Below are 17632 nucleotides of genomic sequence, written 5' to 3' on the forward strand. Positions count from 1 at the left end.
GCAGATACAGACAGCGCCCGGAAAGACAGGTGAGGACGATGGGCATCAATAACGGGAGCCGAGGTGGCTGGCAATAAAAAACCCTGCCTCCTTGTATAATGCTCTATTTCGACGGTTGACCTCTCTCTCGGGCAAACAACACATGCCACGCAAACTCATCACTCGGAAACCGGCTTCTTCGCGTATACAAACAGTCTCACCCCAAACCATAAAATCATCAACAGAAAAACGCACGTCTTCCTGGGGAGTTGGTGGGGGGAAGAAGAGTGGGGGGGGAGGGGATCAGCCTGCCAGTCCATCACCCAGCATCGCATCTACTAGCTGACAGTGCCGGTCCGCATTTGTCTCGCTCATTTCATCATCATAATTGAGCCCATAGGGCCAGATGTGCCCGCCTCCACAGTTTATCTTCGCATCGGCGCCGTCCCATGACTGCAGGAGCTTCGTCGCCGAAGGCCAGTTGTTCGCGGCGCATCTCGTGTCGAAGGCTTGTGTCTGGCCAATGCCGAGCGTGTGGGAGATCTCGTGGAGCGCGGTCCGCTCGTTCATGTACGACCGGGTCGAGCCGAATCGGATGTTGCCGTTGAAGTTCCCATCCGCGGTGGCCACGCTGGGCACGTACTGGACTGTGATGGACTTGTTTGGACGGACGGCTAACTTCGTGTATCGCGCCACGGCCAAACCCATGGCGGCTTCTATGCGAGTATAGGCGTCGGCTTGGTCGGATGTGGGATTTGAGTTCCTCTGCAACTGCCAGGTAATGGCTGCAGAGGCGTGGGAGGTGTACACCCAGATGAGAGCCAGAAGATGGAAATGCATGATGATAATTAGGTCAAAGATTCGAGTAAAGGAAGACAGAGGGTAGATCACACAGAGAAGGCATGCCCATAATGCTGAACTCACCGTAGACTATTCACTACGACATAAATACCTACATATATTATGAGGCTACTCCCGAAGTTTATAATTACCAGCCGAATCTGTATTTATCCAGCAGTATTAATTAATTAGATGAAATCTTAGATCCGTGGAGATTCATTTTGACAACTCAAATGGTTTTAAGCAAATCACCCCGAACTCCTGCGGGGAACCCTGTCGAATGGAACCCCCCGAACGAGAACAAATCAGTAGAACATAGATCAAAATGGACCTGCCATTTGGTGACGGCACGCTGAAGAGCTAGGTTCCCTTACTGGTGAAAGCCATGATCAGTGGCGCCCGAGTACCAGCCCAAGGCCCCGCCTCCTTTTCCGCCAAGGGAGAGGGGCGTCTTGTGCTGCAAGTGGTCTGCCACGTTGCTTTAAGTTAACGCTTGATTTGTTGAGGTCTACAATGGAGATCCCTACGCAGGATTCCTGGAGCCGGGACATGACGAAGGGGACGGTGGAATGACAAGGAGCTCGACCAGGGACTTGAGAGCCTCAAGTCGGCTACGGAGCGGCCGCAGTAGTTCGTGTCGTGACGATGAGTGGCCTCTCTGCCTCAGTGAGTGTTATGGCCAAGGCTCGAGGCCGGCTTGTGACAGGCCAATGGGCTCCACTGCCAAGTTTCTCTCGTGGGTTTTAAGACCTTGCACTTAGATTCTGGGTACGTAGTATCCGCCTCGAACGTCTCTCTGTTTCCAATGAGATATACTGACCCTTGCGGCTCCGCCGTGGCAAACCGCAATGGCCCTGAGATTGATCTGTGTGGCGTTATGTGGAGACCGGATCTCGTGGTCATAGTCAGCGCCGAGTGAAGCCGTTAAGAGGGAACATGGGTCTCATATCAGCTCTTCCTAGTCTTGTATCTCACGGGAACTCGATTGTCGAAGTCACTCAGAATCCGTCAGCTCAGCAGAGTAAGTCATCCATCTACCCAGCCATCCGTCCATCCATAATATGACAATGATGACTCTATCTAGTATTTCATGCTCTCTAGAATCCTGGCATCACTCTCTTGCCATGGGAACTCAATCGACCGGATCAACTTCTCGTGGTGAGGAGACCGCGGTTCGATCACAGCGTTGAAGGGCTCTGGGTGGCTGACGACACCTGGCGTAAACTGGATCTTCCGTTCAACCCCTTGGCCATCCTCCATGTTCTTGCTGATGTTGAATACCGCCAAGGACTGCGCAATGTTGAGATACAAGGCGTTGTCGACCAGAATGCGCCCTGGGCAAATGCGACGTCCAAAGCCAAACACGAACGTGTGTGGATCCGGGGCTGGCTCGTGGCTTTCGGCTGCCAAGAATCGCTCAGGGTTAAATGACATGGGTTCTTCATAGACATCCGGGTCATGCGTGAAGTGCCTATGGTGACGTCTACGGTTAGATGGACTTCTGTACTCCTTGAACATTGCGACGTTGGCTATTTCCCGGCGTAATTACTTACCAGACGTTTGCTAACAGCATGGATCCCTTCGGAATAAGATACCCTTCACAGATATCATCGGCAGTGCTTGTATGGGGAAGTCCCATTGGCGCCACGGGATGCCAGCGGAGAACCTCCTTCACCATGGCCTCGATGTATGGTAAATTCTGACGATCCGAAGCGGTAGGCAGTCGATCGTGGCCGACAACTCGATCAATCTCTTGTTGTGCCGTTCGCTGAATATCCGGGAACTCTGTCATTGCTAAGAAGAAGCATGCAAGTGCTGACACAGTCTAAGAGAAGTCAGGATATCATTCTAATCGGGAACAAAGTCAAAAAGCAAAGACACTCACCGTATCAGCTCCTGCGGTGTACAAAGACATGGCTGACCATTTGTTGGTGAACCTCTCTTCGAGGCTCGAGTCACCCGCCTCTAGCAACCGTGAGAGAAACGACGAGTCGTCTTTGCCCTGGGCCATCTGATGCTTGACGAAAGCATACGGCTTCTCTGTTACATCGGTGAGCTCCGCTCCCCATTGTCGGGCGATTCTCTTGAACCCAGTTCCAGGGATCCAATCAGGGAGGTATTTCACTGATAATTATCACTGGTCAGATTATGTCCACCCAACATCGTGAAGGTGTGCTCGTGATTAGAATATGAGCACTCACAGAACGGCATCATATCGACCATGAAGGCACCAGGAACACCAGCACGCGCAAACTTATCCATAGCGTCGCCAGCCATGTCGATAAGAACATCATTCTTGAACGGTTCTGCCGTGTAGCCATACGCGATCTTCAATATGACCGCGCCCGCCTCCCTAGAAAAGCGGGTAAGTCAGTCATACAAACGATAATTACTGCTAATTACTCTCAAGACAACGAAACCGACTTTCTGATGTGATCGACGAGGCCATCCGGGTTGTCCAGGACGTGTAGTAAGAAGTGGCCAACTTCAGCCTCTTGCAGCATATTGTACTGCGCCGCCGCCGGTTTGGAGCCGATGATGCGGCTCATGTTCTTGCGGTAAGTCCGGAAGCGATCATTGTATTGAGATAGTCCAAGGGAATTCTCCCAGCCCAGCCTATGGTATTACTGTCAGCCCATGTCATAAGGATATTAATACGATTTCCAAGTTGCAATTGGAGGTCACGTCAGCAATTGTGAATTTCTAACTTGCATTTCACCTGCGAAGATCTGCCTCGGTCTCGATGAATGTTTCACCGACCGCTTCTCCAACAGCTCAAATGCGATTCGAGCGTCGTTGATAATCACCAGGGTTTGTCCCATCACCGTTACGGAGCTAATCGGACCTGTTGGCACCAAGTATTAATTAATACCATGCCTTAGCAAGAATGGCCCCTCGGTGCGCGAATCGCATTTTATGTTGAACGAACCGTATAGCTCCTTGTGCTTCAGCCAGTGGTGTGCCTCGAGTACGCCTGGCTTGGGCAAATCGTTCAAATTTCCAACAAGAGGAAGGCCTTTGGGGCCCGGGGGCCGAGCAGGGCGCTTAGCACTCTTGGACGCGTTCAAGACGCCATTGATGACGAAAACGACAGCGAGGCCGAGGCCTAGGCTGGCAATAAGCGATGAGAAGCTCATCATGATCGCAATTGATAGCGGGATGCGGGGTAGATTCATGAGGCCGGTCGATTTATTCCATATTTCTGACCTGCTTGGTTCCCAAATTCCCGTGACAATTGATCTGCACCAATGCAACCTTCTTATCTCCTACTGTATTACATAGGAGTGCATGGTGTAGGTTATACAGAATGCTATTGGGCCAAAGCCGAAAAGTAAGCAAATACCTGACATGGAGTAAAAGCCTTGGTCCTCTCCCATGGCAGCAAATCAAAACGTTGATGAATTGTCATTGTGGAGGTCTGAAAACAACGACTCGAGAGTCAGCGCAACCACGCTGAGAAGACCACCACTGCCACCGCCTCCGCCACCGCCACCGCCACATAGGATCATTATAGCATCGAGCCTACTGTTTGTTTTTGGCTTCATCATATGCGATGCCTGTCTGCAAGTCCAAACTGATAATGCCCTACCCCAACAGGAGCTCGGGATGGTCATGAACTCGGGCTGCGCCTTCAGCTTATCTTCCCGTGCCTGACGCTTCAGTGCCGCCGGCCCGCCAAAGTATATCTCGGCTCCTCACCCCTTCGTCGCAGTAATATTCCCCGGGGCTGATATGGAAGGCATCATGACGCTAGTAGGCAGTCCCAGCTCCCTGCAGGCCAGCGCAACCTCCTGGGCGTGGTTCTCCCGATGAGTGCGTCACAATCCTGGCGGTTCGCGAATGTTCCTGGAACCGAGGCGAAGAAGGTCTTCCCTCTTCTTATATATAACGAAGGAACGCGTCAAAAGCCCCTCGTAGTGTGAACGCCCCGACTCGCTGTAGGTTCTCTCAATTGGGGAGAATTCTAACTCGCGGCTTTGCTGCCGGTTGGTGCTCCCATTCGCTGCCCTTCATTATCGCAGCCGCTTGGGGCGTGCTTGCGAGTTGGTCTATGTATCGGCTTCTCAGGACTGGAGTGTGATGGACGTTTCCTGCGATTCTTTGGGCTGCTTGTTGAACGGATCTGCGACCGAGTGGGGGACAAGTGCTTGGATCTACCATGATGCGAGTAGTAACCGAACGGATTGTTGACGTTTTTTTTTTCAACGATGAAGCAAGCCAGCAAAACCCGAGTTTGGGACGAAGCAAGAACACATGCATGAGAAAGACGGTGGATCCCGATAGAATCCGTCTTGAGGGAAGGCGGTGATAACACTAGATATGTGCTAGCATTAGCTCGTGGGGCATGCACTTACAGGAGCGGGTACCTTCTGAACGTGCTAAAATATGCAACCCCCTCGGGCACCCCCCGATCCCCCTTCTTCGCTCGTTCGTAATTCTTCGACCTCGCGATCTTTGAACGTCTGTCCCGAATTTGTTGATGATTAGTGCTCTTGTGCACAGAATCTCCATCAAGCTCATTCAGACAAAGAGCTTCTCCCGTGGGACAGCACAGCAGAGCCAGACGCTACCATGAAGTCCATGAAGTCTCAATCACAAACGGAATACGGCAGGCCGATGCTGCAACACTTCCTTTTCGATGCATCGTACCGCAATCTCAATCATAGTAATGCGTTCTTTGTACCAGATTACTCCTAGATGTCGAACCATGTTCTAACTTGCCCCCCCCCCCCCCCAAACGCAGGTTCCTTCGGAGCTCATCCACGAGAGATCCAGGCCAAGTTACGCAGCTACCAGGATCAGGTAGAGGCAATGCCAGATCCTTTCATTCGTTACAAGTACTCCCAGCTCGTGGATGAATCCAGACAGGCTATTTCCGAACTACTGCACGCGCCTGTCAACACGGTTGTGTTTGTTCCCAACGCAACCAGCGGCCTCAACATCGTCCTCCGGAATATGCAGTGGAATAAGGACGGGATGGACGAAATTCTCTATTTCAGCACAATCTACGGCGCTTGCGGCAAGACTGTGGACTATATTGTCGACTCTTCTTATGGTCTTGTGTCGAGTCGCCCAATCCATCTTCCATATCCGTGCGAAGACGACGACATTGTGGCTTGCTTCAAGGACGCCGTCCACACTAGCAAACGCGATGGGAAGCGACCTACGCTATGCATCTACGATACAGTATCCTCGCTACCGGGGGTTCGCTTCCCGTTCGAAGCTATGACTAGGACTTGCAGAGAGCTCGGCGTGATCTCCGTCATTGATGGAGCCCAAGGAGTCGGAATGATCGATATTAACCTCGCCGATCTCGACCCTGATTACTTCTTCAGCAATTGTCACAAGTGGCTATACGTTCCACGCGGCTGCGCAGTTTTCTACGTACCGCTTCGCAACCAGCACCTCATGATGTCGACGCTCCCAACATCGCATGGCTACGTGTCAAAAGCAGCGACCCGGTCTAATTCTATGCTGACAGATGGCAAAAGCACGTTCGTGAGCAACTTTGAGTACACGGGTACCATTGATAACTCGCCTTACCTCTGTGTAAAGGACAGCATCAGGTGGAGGAGGGAGATCCTCGGAGGCGAGGAGAAAGTCTTTGAATATCTGGTCATGCTGGCGAAAGAGGGCGGGCAAAGAGTTGCCGGCATTCTGGGAACTGAGGTTCTGGACAATGCCACGCGGACTGCCACGAACTGTGCCATGGTGAACGTCAGGCTTCCTCTTGCGATTCAACACAACGCTAACCAGAGCGAGGAGGGCTCCCACACCGGCCAGGCAGACGGTCCAGCTAAAGGAGTGGTTCAATCCAAGGACGTCGAGAGAGTCTCGGACTGGATGATGAAGACTCTCGTGGACAAGTACAGAACTTTCATAGTCGTCTACGTTCACGGGCAACATTTGTGGACGAGGCTCAGCGCGCAAGTATATTTGGATACCAACGACTTTGAGTGGGCCGGGAGAATATTGCTTGAGCTTTGCGAGAAGGCGGCGAGGAGGGAATATGAGTCCGGGCCTGAGATAGACATTGCTAGTTGAGGGGCATACATGAAGCAGAATGAATGGGCTACGAGATGTGACGGAACTTGGTTCTTGAGAATCGCATATGATCATGTCCTTGCCCTAGGAACCCAGGGATATTACAACTCCTGCCGGATTGGGGATGACCTCGGATCTCACCAACATTCTCAGGGACAACTTAGGCACTTTTGGCACTGGACCTACCTCGTCTTCTCGAGCCTAGGGATTAATTATCCGTCGGGCAGTGTAAAGTGAGCTTTCCCGCAGGGCTTTTCCGAAAGTCTTAGTCGAGAGACCACGGGGGTTTTTGCCCGTCGGTAATTAATTTCAACTTTCGGCCATGGAAGATGGACTAGGAAGGGCACTAGAAAGAGATCGCCATAGTAGTGGCAGATTAACCCAGGACCTGAACCAAGGGTTGGATCAAGGAAGGCTGGACTTGCACGTCCCATGTGGGTCGTCTGAACTGGGATGCTGCGTCCTCTAGCTCTAGAGTGAAGCTACTGCTAATACTCTCTCCGAATGCCACGCTACGCTTTCTCGTTCAACCGCTCTTATGCCAAGCTGGCTGGCTGGGTGTTAAACCCGGAGGCAAAGACCAACTCCGACGGTAACTACACGTATGACCAGCCAGGGCCCGGGTGCGAGCCATGAACGAGGGGGACATAAGTGGAGTTAGTCTTTTTCCCTAGGCATGCTAAAGCCCCGTTAGAACCGCGGCTAGTTCCACTAGGGCCACTCTCGGCAGGCAAACCATCATCGTGCCTTGGTACTTGGCGACCACTTCGTGATGGGATAAGGTAGCACCCATCAGCTAGTCGGAAGGTTCGCAGGACGGAGCAGTGTCGATGGTTTGCAGGACGGAGCAGTGTCGATGGTTTGCAGGCCCGGTTTGTAAGAGCGTAGGAGTATCTGGCGAACAGGTAGCGATTCGGGCTCATGATGTAGTTGATTAGCTAAATCTAGCACCACCACTCATAACCAAAGGGCGAGATTTTAGATTAACCTTCGAAGTCACGCAGGGCTCTTGGAAAGAGTCGGTCGAACTTAGAATGGCAGTCTAGGCTCCAACAGCCGAGGGGACACTATCGCCTCCAGGTTACACGGACCATTTGCATGATAGTTTCTTCTATTCTTCTACTTTACGGCAATTTACATCGAGGTTCCAAATATTTGCTTAGGGCAAGTTAATCCCGACGGAAATGATGCTTTCAAAACAGAGATCCTGGGCAATCCTTGAGGGAGCTAAGGTGCCAAGAGAGTGGATCAAATGGAAACAATTGTGCGATGTGGGGAGTGTCAGAGAAAGAAAGGGTTGATGAACAGTTCCCCGCAAACTAATCCCCATGGGGAAAAGAAAGAAGAACAAGCAAAAAAACAGAGAAGCAGAACGGACACTGCTCCTGGAGCAAGGGGATCTCACCGAAGTAAAGTATCATAAGTATGAGCTTTCTGCCCTTCCTCGCGCGTTTCGAAACTTCGCACGGCTTGCCGGTGTCTGATTCTCCAGTTCCCACCTCACCGCCCGTCCCCCCCAAATATCCTCCGTCACTTTTCATCACCACTCGATCTTCTGTACACCAACAAAGCCTGAACCGTCACCGAGATTGACGACACCATGAAACCCACGGAGTCAAAGCTGGAGCGGGCAGCGGCCGAGTTGGAGACCGCCGGCAGCCCTGAGAAGGAGCTCCACGATGCCGCCGTGACCGGGAAGATGGACGCTATCAACGAGCAGATGGCCCTGGACGGCACACTCGCCGAGCGCGAGCTCACCACGTGGAAGGCGCTGGTCAAGCACCGCAAGGCCGCGGCCTGGTCGATGCTCGTGTCCATGTCCATCATCATGCGCGCCTACGACATTGAGATTACCGGCAATTTCTTCGCCCTCCCCGCCTTCCGGGAACATTTCGGCAGCGAGGTCCCCGGCCACGGACACCAGATCCCGACCGAGTGGCAGGTGGCCATGTCCATGGGCCCCATCGTCGGCCAGGTCGTCGGTGCCTGGGCCGTCGCCGTGCCGATGGACCGCTTTGGCCGGAAGAAGACGTTAGCTGCGTACTTGCTCGTGACCACTGCTCTGGTGTTCATGCAGGTCTTCGCGCCCAACAGAACGGTCCTAACCGTGTCCATGTATCTCAGCGGACTGATCTGGGGAGGCTACCACGTGCTGGCCCCGACGTACGCGTCCGAAGTCCTCCCAATGCGCCTCCGCGGGTGGTTTACCGGCTACGTCAGCCTGTGCTATGTCATCGGCCAGTTCCTGCAGACCGGCATCACCCGCGGTCTTGTCAATTGGAAATCCATCTGGGCGTATAAGATCCCTTACGCGATTCAGTGGGTGTGGCCCGCCGTCATCCTCTTGGGACTCTACTGGGCTCCCGAATCGCCCTGGTGGCTGATCCGACAAAATCGCATGGAAGATGCCAAGAAGGCACTCGACGGGCTATCCAACAAGAAGTCGCATCCCGAGAACGCCAACATCCTCGCCATGATGGTCAGAACAGATCAGTACGAGCGGGAGCTGGAGCTTGGCGCAACATACAAGGATGTGTTCAGGCGTTCTAATCTGCGCCGCCTCGAGATCTGCGCCATGACCTTCGTCGTCCAGAATTTCTCGGGGAACTCTCCTGGGTTCGCCACGTACCTATTCGAACAAGTCGGGTTGAGCACGGAGAACGCGTTCAACATGGGCATCGGGTTGAACGGCGTCGGCTTCATCGGTGTCGTCGCCAGCGGCTTCACGGTCCAGTGGCTGGGGCGCCGACGGAGCTGGATGATCGGCATCTTGTACTGCCTCCCCGTGCTGTGGGTCGTGGGATTTCTGTGTCTGGCCCCAGACTACAAGGTTAACCCAGCGTACTCCTGGGCGCAGGCCACGCTGCTCATCACCATGCAACTCGTCTACTCCCTCACGCTCAGCCCCCTTGCCTTTATCATCTCGTCCGAGACTCCTTCCACAAGGTTACGTGCCAAGACGCTCTCGCTCACTGCCACCATTAACGGTGCAACCTACCTCGTCATTACAGTTGCTGGGCCATATTTCCTGAATCCCGGCGCCACCAATGCGGGGGCCAAGATCGAGTTCTTGTGGGGCGGACTTACCCTGTTAAACACCATCTGGAGCTATTATAGACTTCCTGAGGTATGTATGGCGACGATGTTTATTCGTTTGGCGTCTGGGTTTTTTTTCTTTTTCTTCTTTTGACCCCTCCCCCCTTTCTTTCTAGCTTCCTTGCTTCCTTGCCTTTGCAGTGATGGACGCTAATTTGCCCTTCTACGCAGACTGGTGACAGAACATACGAAGAACTGGATATCCTCTTTGCACGCGGCGTGCCTGCGAGGGAATTTAAGGACTATGTAATTACGGATGAGGATCGTGCAGAAGCCAAAAACTGAGGTACCACATCGTTGCCGATGCCTCAGGAGAAGGAAAGGGTTAAGAGGATGGAAGACGCGATGGATGGCCACCGAACGCCTTCAAAGCAGGTTCTCATGTTCAAATCAGGTCGGAAGAATGGTTCGTGTATGGCCTTAGGAGAGTGATGTAGGTAGTTTTCTTTCGTTTTATGTTAAACTGCGGTTCCCATCGAGTGCAACAGCGCCATTTTCAACCACTCGTTGGTTCTTGTTGTGTTTCTTCGGTTCCGGGACAGGTTCCCGTCCCGTGTCCCTCTCAATCTGCATGATCTGTAGAGTGATGTTTAAGCGTTTCCAAGAACGATCAAGACAGTCTAGATTCAGCCTAGCCTAAGCCCACGACTCGGACAACTTCGTCGGAGATCCTGGCACAAGTTCCACGCTGACCACACCCTTGCCAGATACCAGACGCTCAGGGGCGATGCGGAAGATTCTAGTCTGAGGTATCTTGGACGAGACGATAACCTCCAGCAGTTTTCCATCCTTCCAACTTAGCAACTCAACATCGACACCCCCCCGTGCCCTCAGTCCCTTTATGCTTCCCTCCTCTTCCCAGCACGGCAACAAGCACGGAAGCAAGTCGATGTAATCCCCGTCGTGGCTCTGCAGCAGCATCTCGGACACAGCAGCCGTGAACCCGAAGTTCCCGTCGATCTGGAACGGCGGGTGATTCGCCAACAGGCTATCCAGCACCGCTTCGCTGCACATCTTCTGCACCCCCTCCTGCGCCGCCTGCGCATCGCCCAACCGCGCATACAGACACAAGATCCACGCCAAGCTCCAGCCCGTATGGCCGCCCCCACCCGACAGCCTGCGCTCGAGCGTCCGCGTCGCGGCGGCATGCAGCTCGGGGCCGCGGATGCTCTTGCCGGGGAAGAGGCCCCACAGGTGCGAGATGTGGCGGTGGCCGATCTCGACCTCGTCGACGTCGTCCTTCCACTCCATGATCTGTCCGTGCTTGCCGACCTGCGGCCGCGGCAACCTGGCGAGCACGGCCTCGAACTCGGCAGTCGGCAGCCCGAGCACCGTGCTCGCCTCGACGCAGGCGGAGAAGAGCTCCGTCAGGATCTGGGCGTCCCAGGCCGGGCCGGCACAGATGGAGCCCACTCTGTCCGGGCTCCCGGGGATGTGGTACGAGTTCTCGGCCGACGAGCTGGGCGAGGTGATGAGCTTGCCGTCGCGCTCGATGAGGAAGTCTTGGAAGAAGAGGGCCGAGCCCTGCATGATTGGGAAGATGCGGCGGAGGAAGTCAACGTCCCGGCCGAAGAGGTAGTGCTCCCAAAGGTGTGTGCAGAACCACGCTCCGGCGAGGTTCCAGTACGTGGCGCAGATATTCGAGTCCTGCGGTGCTGTGTCGGCCCACAGGTCGGTGTTGTGATGGACCACCCACCCGCGGCATCCGTACATGTCTCGGGCCGTCTTAGCCCCTCTCTCGGCAAGCTGTTCGAGCAACTCGAACAAGGCATTGTGGCACTCGGGGAGGTTGGTGACTTCGGCAGGCCAGTAGTTCATTTGGATGTTGATGTTGATGGTGTACTTGGAACCCCATACTGGCATGAAGTCGCCGTTCCAGATACCCTGCAGGTTCGCAGGGAGACCGGAGAGTGAGGAACTGATGAGCAGGTACCGGCCATAATGGAAGAGCAGCGCCGTCATGCCGTTATCGATAGCCCCCTCCTGGACCTTGGCCCGTCTCTGATCGGTTGGGGTCTCCATCTGGCTTCGACTCCCCGGAAGCTTGAGTTCGACTCGCTCATATAGATGTGAGAAGCGCTTGACATGCGCAGACAGCAGGTCAGACCACGATTTGGTCGCCGCAGCATCAAGCCTAGCCTTCACTGCTTGGGCAGCGTCTTGATTTCGGAAGGTCGTCTCGCCAGAAACCAGGACGATGACCCTTCCCCGGGCAACGACTTCGATAGTAGAGCCATTGCTATCAACTGTGCCCGCTCCCCCCTCGATGATCACTCGCACTCCCATGGCAAACGCAACGGCACCTTTACCGCCGGCTTGGCCACAGAGCAAGTGCCCGCCTTCGATCGACTCGAGCGAATCAAAGGTTTTGTTGATCCGCCGATCCCACTCGGGGTGGTCGCCACGATTGAGCGAGATACAGAACTTGATCTCGTTATCGGAAGAGATGCTGGCACAAACAACCTCGTCGGTCGTACTAGAGAACACCTGTCGCGAGTATCGGGCACCTTCATACGAATACCCAACACTCGCCACGCCGGTGCGTAGATCAAGCTCGCGACGGTACCCCTGGGGCCCCTTGCTCGCGTTTCCAGTGAACTGGTTCTCGAAGGCGGCGATGCCGCTGGTGCGGCAGTAATTCCCTGGGGGATCAGTGCCGTGACCGAAGGTCAGAAACACGTCGCCCATGGGCTCGTAGTGCCGCAGGGACTCGGGCATGCCGGTGAAGGTCCGGGTGATCATGTGTTCGGCCTCGGCGATTCGGTTCTGATCGATGAGCTCGCGGATTTTGGGAAGGCTGGCCAGCGCTGCAGGGTTGTCGCGCTTTTGAGGCCCACCGTACCAGACTGAGTCTTCGTTGATCCATAGGCGCTCGACGTTGGTGGTGCCGCGCACCATGGCACCCAGCCTGCCGTTTCCGATGGGCAGGGCATCCTCCCATAGGTTGGCGGGCTTGTCGTAGAAGAGGATATGTTCCGCCATATTCAATGTGGCTCAGGGGAAAGTTGTCAAAAAGAAAAAAAAAAAAGAAAAGGGTCCAAGTAGTTATGCTACCAAGTGCTGTTGGCAGGGTTAGGCCTAAAGATCAATCCGCATGCAAATGGGACAGGCTTGATGCGCCTGACCTCACGCCTATCAAGCCGACAACGTGGTGGGATTATCACGTTTGATGATCTCTGCTCGCTACAGTGAACTAGGCTTCGTGAGAGCATGGACAAGTGGGGAATCTTGGAGTATCCGCAAAGTGGCTCACGAAGATGAGGGGAAAATAGCCGACGCTTAATTTCTACACCATCCCACCAGCTTACCACAATAGTTTGGAGTTAGAAGAGTCACACCAAAGCTTCTCTAATCGAACCTGACGATTTAACTATCGATGCAGATCCTGTTTTCGCATTAACTAGCACAAAACAGCCATGGTGGTCATTCAGCATTGTCCATCCACAAGTGCATCAAGAACCACGAGAACCCTGGCGACTTGGTCCCACTCATCTCGAGCGGCTCTGTCCAAAGGAGCTGTGGCGATAATATGATTCACAGCAGCTACAATGAAGATGATGTCTTGTCTTTGTTCTCTCTCCTCGCCCGCACACCTCGACCAGGCTTAGAGCAAACTCAAGTCACGACTAGGCTCATCCAGTCGTGGGTCAAATACAATCGAAGCATCGTGTAGAGAGAAATGGCTCTAGCCCCATGGCGCCAAGGAGTGCTTACATACTCTCGCCAAGTGCCTTGAGTACCTCTAGATCCCGCTTCACCCAAGCTGCGTCGTGGGCGAATCTCCTGGAATCCATGTCAGGTTGGCGGAACAGCGCGAGCCTGACCTCGCTCCTGCTTCCATTCGCAATGATCCTCAGAGGCACGTAGACGATACGACCTTCCCCCAAATCAACCCAGTGGTCCATCACGCCCACGGTGTTGTGCTCTGTAAATGTGATTCGGATTGGTCCCTTCGTGCCCTGTCCTTTCCAACCCTGTTCATCTTGTTGAAGTGAGGCTCTGGCAAGACCAGAAGCCCATTTGGGGAAGCTTTTGGGCTCCCAAAGCATCTCATACAGCTCCTGTGCGTTTCGCTGTACGAAACAGGTGAATACCTGAATTTCCATCCTAGAATTGTTTCGTCGGCTAAGGCTATCGCTGAAGTGTGCGGATGATAATTAGTCTTCGAAAACAGGGAGGAGGTGCGGCTGTCAATTTGTAGCGGATTTTACTAACGATGAAAGTTGTGGTTGTGGCTAATTCCTGGTCTCACTCAACACGCAAAGGTAGAATGTTGGTTTTGCCCGAATTCCAGTTCCTGCCGTGACCCTCCTGTTGCTCCTTGTTGGAGAGAAGAAGGAGAACAGTTCCTGTCCACTGTCTCAACTCTCCTACATCCTTGTCGGCAGCTTCACCATTGGCCATCGCCTGCATTTTTAAGCGCACAACGAGGCGGTGTGGGAGTCTAATCCAGGGACGCCCATTGAATACAGAGTAGGGTGTCTGACAATACGAGCAATACGAGACTTGGCAAAGGATGTCTACTTGCTGTGACACAACCAAATCGCGAGACTGGAGACATTGAAAAAAAAGGGGGAGGGGTGGGAGCATGACTGCGACCCAACTCGCAGAGAATCGAGTGAGAAGGGTATTTGGACCGAAATGAACATAATAATAATAGCAACTATCACAAGAAAAGACCGATTCTCAACGACAGCAGCTGGTTACAGGTTAATGGCTAACCAGTTCCCCTAGCACCCCCTAGCCACCGCCAATTCGGTCTCCAGTGCATCTGCCATCTCGCCCAAGGTGTCAAATCTCCAGTCGTAGATCTCGCCGTCCCGATCGCCCATCACTGCTCCAGGGCGTACAATCCAGCACGATTTGATTCCCATCGCACCGGCCGGGTGGTGGTCGTGGAATTGGCTTTGCGCAGTCTGGAGAATGTGATGCTTGTCTGCTCCGAACTTGTCCTTCACCTGCGCGATCATGTACTCGAAATTCCGGGGGTCTGGTTTGTAGGAGCCGACATCCTGAGCCGTGATGACCATGTCGAACGTAAACCCCTGGAGAGGGCCGGCGTTGGTTACCGCGAAGGACTCGCGGTCCACGTTCGACAGAACAACCAGCTTGTAATGCTTGGAGAGCCGACGGAGTGCTTCGACGGTATCTGGGAATGCGGGCCATTGGCCGACCGAAGCCCCAAACGCCACAGATTCGTCCGCCGTGGGCTCGGCAAATCCAAATCTGGCAGCGGTGAGAGGGTGGATTGCCGTGAGCACTTCTGAGTATCGCATGCCAGGGGTTTTCGCTTGCTGTTCACGCTCCAGCTCGTGGATTCCCTCCAGAAGTTGCTGACGGGAGTGGGAAGAAGTTGCGTCATTGGCTTCTAGGAGGGGCTGTAGAGCAGCTAACATGCCGCGTTCCCAGTCGATCAGAGTGCCGTAGACGTCAAACGACAGAACCTGGAAATCCGACAAGTTTGCCATTGTATTCTTATTCGGTGACGATGCCGCACTGGTCTTTGCTGCTGTCTTGGATGGTGGGATTTGTACGAACTGTACGCTGGCTGGCTCGAGATGCGGCGGCCCCCGCCTTTTCTGCGCTGACAGGCTTCTTCACCCACTACCTCCCTGATTAAACAAGAGATCGGCGAGGGGCGGATCACGAGGCCGCGCCTTACCCTCTGCAGCCGCCAAAGCATCGGAGGGATGTTTCGGCGGATTGCTAGGCAGAGTCTCTTTTGTCGCTCCTCAGACGCGCGCGCCTACTAGAAGCATTCTGCTCCCTGTCATTGTGCTGAGTTGTGCATCATTTGAAACGGGGGTACGACGATGCAGTGATTCGTTGGCTGTTGGTTTTGGAAGCGACACGGCTATTTTTAGTTATCAATGAAGGTTGTGCATCATTTGAAACGGGGGTACGACGATGCAGTGGTTCGTTGGCTGTTGGTTTTGGAAGCGACACGGCTATTTTTAGTTATCAATTAAGACCGGAACCAACAATCAACACAACCCCGCGCACACAGGCTTCCCGGAGTCCCCCTTTTTTCTTCCCCCCACATTGGACGGAACAAGAGTTAGCAGACGCGTCGTGGTTCATGGTTGGGATTTTTACTATCTACAACTACCTACAACGCCCTGGCACGTAAGAAACTGCATCGGAGACCTAATTACTCGGTGACTCGCCATTTGGAACATGGCAACTAGCTCGAAAGCTCTGAACCATTCGAAGTATGAACTGGTACGTGCTTTCTTCCGGAAGAAACCGAGTACCCACTCCAGCTGACGGGAATTGTTCGAGGAGTAGGGCGATCTGCTGAGAGATATTGGGAGGTTTCTCGAGGATCAAAAAGCGGCTGGCCCGGCTACGGGATTAGTTGATTTGAGTCCTTCGTCAACACATCCCGCATCAACGTACGACTCGGTGTCGACTCTGACAGAATTTCCCATCGGACCCATGGACCGGCCAAGTGAGGCGCCAGCAGATCTTCGAGCCGACTACCGTTCTATATCCACTCAGACCGACTTGGAAGTAGCGGAGCATCCGCCACTTGTTGACCGAACCGTTCGGACGCCTCAGGCGTCGTTGCAGACAACCCTTGAACGCCCAATCTTCGAGTTTTCTTTTTCAATGGGGCCGTCAATACAGTTCTGTTCCTCCGAAGACTCCATCTCCAAAATGCCGCTCGATTCCCATTGCTTTAGCGACACCGGGGCTACGAAGGTCAGGGGAAAGTTGCCAAGTCCCAGCTCCCTCGATGAGCCTCATGTTATTCGGAGAGCGGACATAATCAAGGTTCCGTGGAAGGAAAAAATCATTGTTGTCAGGCTTCCTCCCCTCTCGTGGAATGAATTCATGGCTCAAGAATCACGGGGCCCTGAAAAGTTAGGGCTGGCTTCGGTTGCCACGGGGCTTTATGATACTGTCGCTGATGACGAGACAACGGCGGCAGATAAGAGTGGCGTAGTGGCCACATCCCAATTATCTTCGCGCGAGGCGGGTGAGGCGTGGACTTTTGAAGCGAGGACACAAGGTGTCTCTGCCGTGGAGAAAGCCTCTGGTTTCCGTGTCTTTGATCCCACGTTCTACGAAGGAGCCTGGTTTGACTTTAGCGCCAAGCAATAACTCATTTCATGTACGGTTTGGTGGTGAGAAGGAATGGGAGAATGATGGACAACTCTGCAAAGGTGCAGGTCATGTGGAGTTTCTATGCAGAGCCTTTGGTGATTATCATATAGCAGATGGGAACTGCCTCACTTGCGTCATTACAGCAGGACTAAAATTATCCGTATGACAATGAATTCATGGCGTGATGCAACCAGCAATGGGATAAATCCACCTACGTCAAGGGCCATCAGCTTGATCCGAAGCATATGTTCTGGCTGAGCTCTCTTGCTGTCCGCGTTGGGGTGGCATCTGAGTTGCCACATTGATCAGGCGCTATTTGTGTGATCGCCATCTAACCAAGTTACAAACGATTCCCCGACCAAATACGAATAGCCAAACCGCTTTATCCTAAAACTTGCAGCCATGCTATATAAATGATGATTGGTGTCTACCTTGTCTCCCTTGCATAGCCGCGACATGTATTAACAGAACCAGCCAATTAACATCTGCAATCGCTATCTTGACGAGATAGAGTTACACACAAACTGACATACATAGCAAGCCGTGCGGCGAGATTACCGCA

At 53.5% G+C, this 17632-nt stretch overlaps 7 protein-coding genes across 7 annotated transcripts; 3 read left to right on the forward strand and 4 right to left on the reverse strand.

Moving 5' to 3' along the window:
• Positions 1-282: 282 nt before the first annotated feature.
• Positions 283-819, reverse strand: QBC33DRAFT_455632 (uncharacterized protein; the record flags this gene model as incomplete). Its single annotated transcript, XM_060424777.1, has 1 exon — positions 283-819. The coding sequence occupies one exon, from the start codon at positions 817-819 to the stop codon at positions 283-285; it is 537 nt and encodes a 178-aa protein (XP_060281356.1).
• Positions 820-1759: 940 nt separating this feature from the next.
• QBC33DRAFT_495842 (O-methylsterigmatocystin oxidoreductase) lies at positions 1760-3976 on the reverse strand. The gene is made up of 7 exons (XM_060425556.1): positions 3749-3976; positions 3532-3664; positions 3244-3435; positions 3021-3172; positions 2705-2943; positions 2373-2644; positions 1760-2290 (listed from the first exon to the last, which is right to left on the reverse strand). Exons 1-7 carry the CDS (start codon positions 3957-3959, stop codon positions 1900-1902), a joined length of 1590 nt encoding a protein of 529 aa, XP_060281357.1. The 5' UTR covers positions 3960-3976; the 3' UTR covers positions 1760-1899.
• A 1330-nt stretch (positions 3977-5306) lies between these two features.
• Positions 5307-6864, forward strand: QBC33DRAFT_593104 (pyridoxal phosphate-dependent transferase; the record flags this gene model as incomplete). The annotated part of the gene is made up of 2 exons (XM_060431706.1): positions 5307-5485; positions 5564-6864. Exons 1-2 carry the CDS (start codon positions 5392-5394, stop codon positions 6862-6864), a joined length of 1395 nt encoding a protein of 464 aa, XP_060281358.1. The 5' UTR covers positions 5307-5391.
• Positions 6865-8330: 1466 nt separating this feature from the next.
• Positions 8331-10245, forward strand: QBC33DRAFT_593106 (general substrate transporter; the record flags this gene model as incomplete). The annotated part of the gene is made up of 2 exons (XM_060431707.1): positions 8331-9991; positions 10132-10245. The coding sequence occupies exons 1-2, from the start codon at positions 8465-8467 to the stop codon at positions 10243-10245; spliced, it is 1641 nt and encodes a 546-aa protein (XP_060281359.1). The 5' UTR covers positions 8331-8464.
• Positions 10246-10596: 351 nt separating this feature from the next.
• Positions 10597-12942, reverse strand: QBC33DRAFT_579719 (Six-hairpin glycosidase-like protein; the record flags this gene model as incomplete). Its single annotated transcript, XM_060431159.1, has 1 exon — positions 10597-12942. The coding sequence occupies one exon, from the start codon at positions 12940-12942 to the stop codon at positions 10597-10599; it is 2346 nt and encodes a 781-aa protein (XP_060281360.1).
• Positions 12943-14595: 1653 nt separating this feature from the next.
• QBC33DRAFT_544801 (haloacid dehalogenase) lies at positions 14596-15856 on the reverse strand. Its single transcript, XM_060428488.1, has one exon. It carries the CDS (start codon positions 15426-15428, stop codon positions 14691-14693), a length of 738 nt encoding a protein of 245 aa, XP_060281361.1. The 5' UTR covers positions 15429-15856; the 3' UTR covers positions 14596-14690.
• A 149-nt stretch (positions 15857-16005) lies between these two features.
• QBC33DRAFT_174395 (uncharacterized protein) lies at positions 16006-17250 on the forward strand. Its single transcript, XM_060422371.1, has 2 exons — positions 16006-16182; positions 16249-17250. Exons 1-2 carry the CDS (start codon positions 16138-16140, stop codon positions 17065-17067), a joined length of 864 nt encoding a protein of 287 aa, XP_060281362.1. The 5' UTR covers positions 16006-16137; the 3' UTR covers positions 17068-17250.
• Positions 17251-17632: the final 382 nt, after the last annotated feature.

Source organism: Phialemonium atrogriseum (genome assembly GCF_030411735.1).
Source record: "Phialemonium atrogriseum strain 8032-3 unplaced genomic scaffold QBC33scaffold_20, whole genome shotgun sequence".
In the NCBI taxonomy this organism is placed as follows: domain Eukaryota; kingdom Fungi; phylum Ascomycota; class Sordariomycetes; order Cephalothecales; family Cephalothecaceae; genus Phialemonium; species Phialemonium atrogriseum.

What these genes read in the sequence shown, in the direction of transcription:
- QBC33DRAFT_495842 (XM_060425556.1), bottom strand. Translation starts at nt 3,959, where the DNA reads ATGATGAGCTTCTCATCGCTTATTGCCAGCCTAGGCCTCGGCCTCGCT. An exon ending in ACACCGCAGGAGCTGATACG is followed by an intron (nt 2,645 to 2,704) that starts GTGAGTGTCTTT and finishes GACTTCTCTTAG; the next exon opens with ACTGTGTCAGCACTTGCATG. An exon ending in ATGCTGTTAGCAAACGTCTG is followed by an intron (nt 2,291 to 2,372) that starts GTAAGTAATTAC and finishes ACGTCACCATAG; the next exon opens with GCACTTCACGCATGACCCGG.
- QBC33DRAFT_544801 (XM_060428488.1), bottom strand. Translation starts at nt 15,428, where the DNA reads ATGGCAAACTTGTCGGATTTCCAGGTTCTGTCGTTTGACGTCTACGGC.
- QBC33DRAFT_174395 (XM_060422371.1), top strand. Translation starts at nt 16,138, where the DNA reads ATGGCAACTAGCTCGAAAGCTCTGAACCATTCGAAGTATGAACTG. An exon ending in ACCATTCGAAGTATGAACTG is followed by an intron (nt 16,183 to 16,248) that starts GTACGTGCTTTC and finishes TTCGAGGAGTAG; the next exon opens with GGCGATCTGCTGAGAGATAT.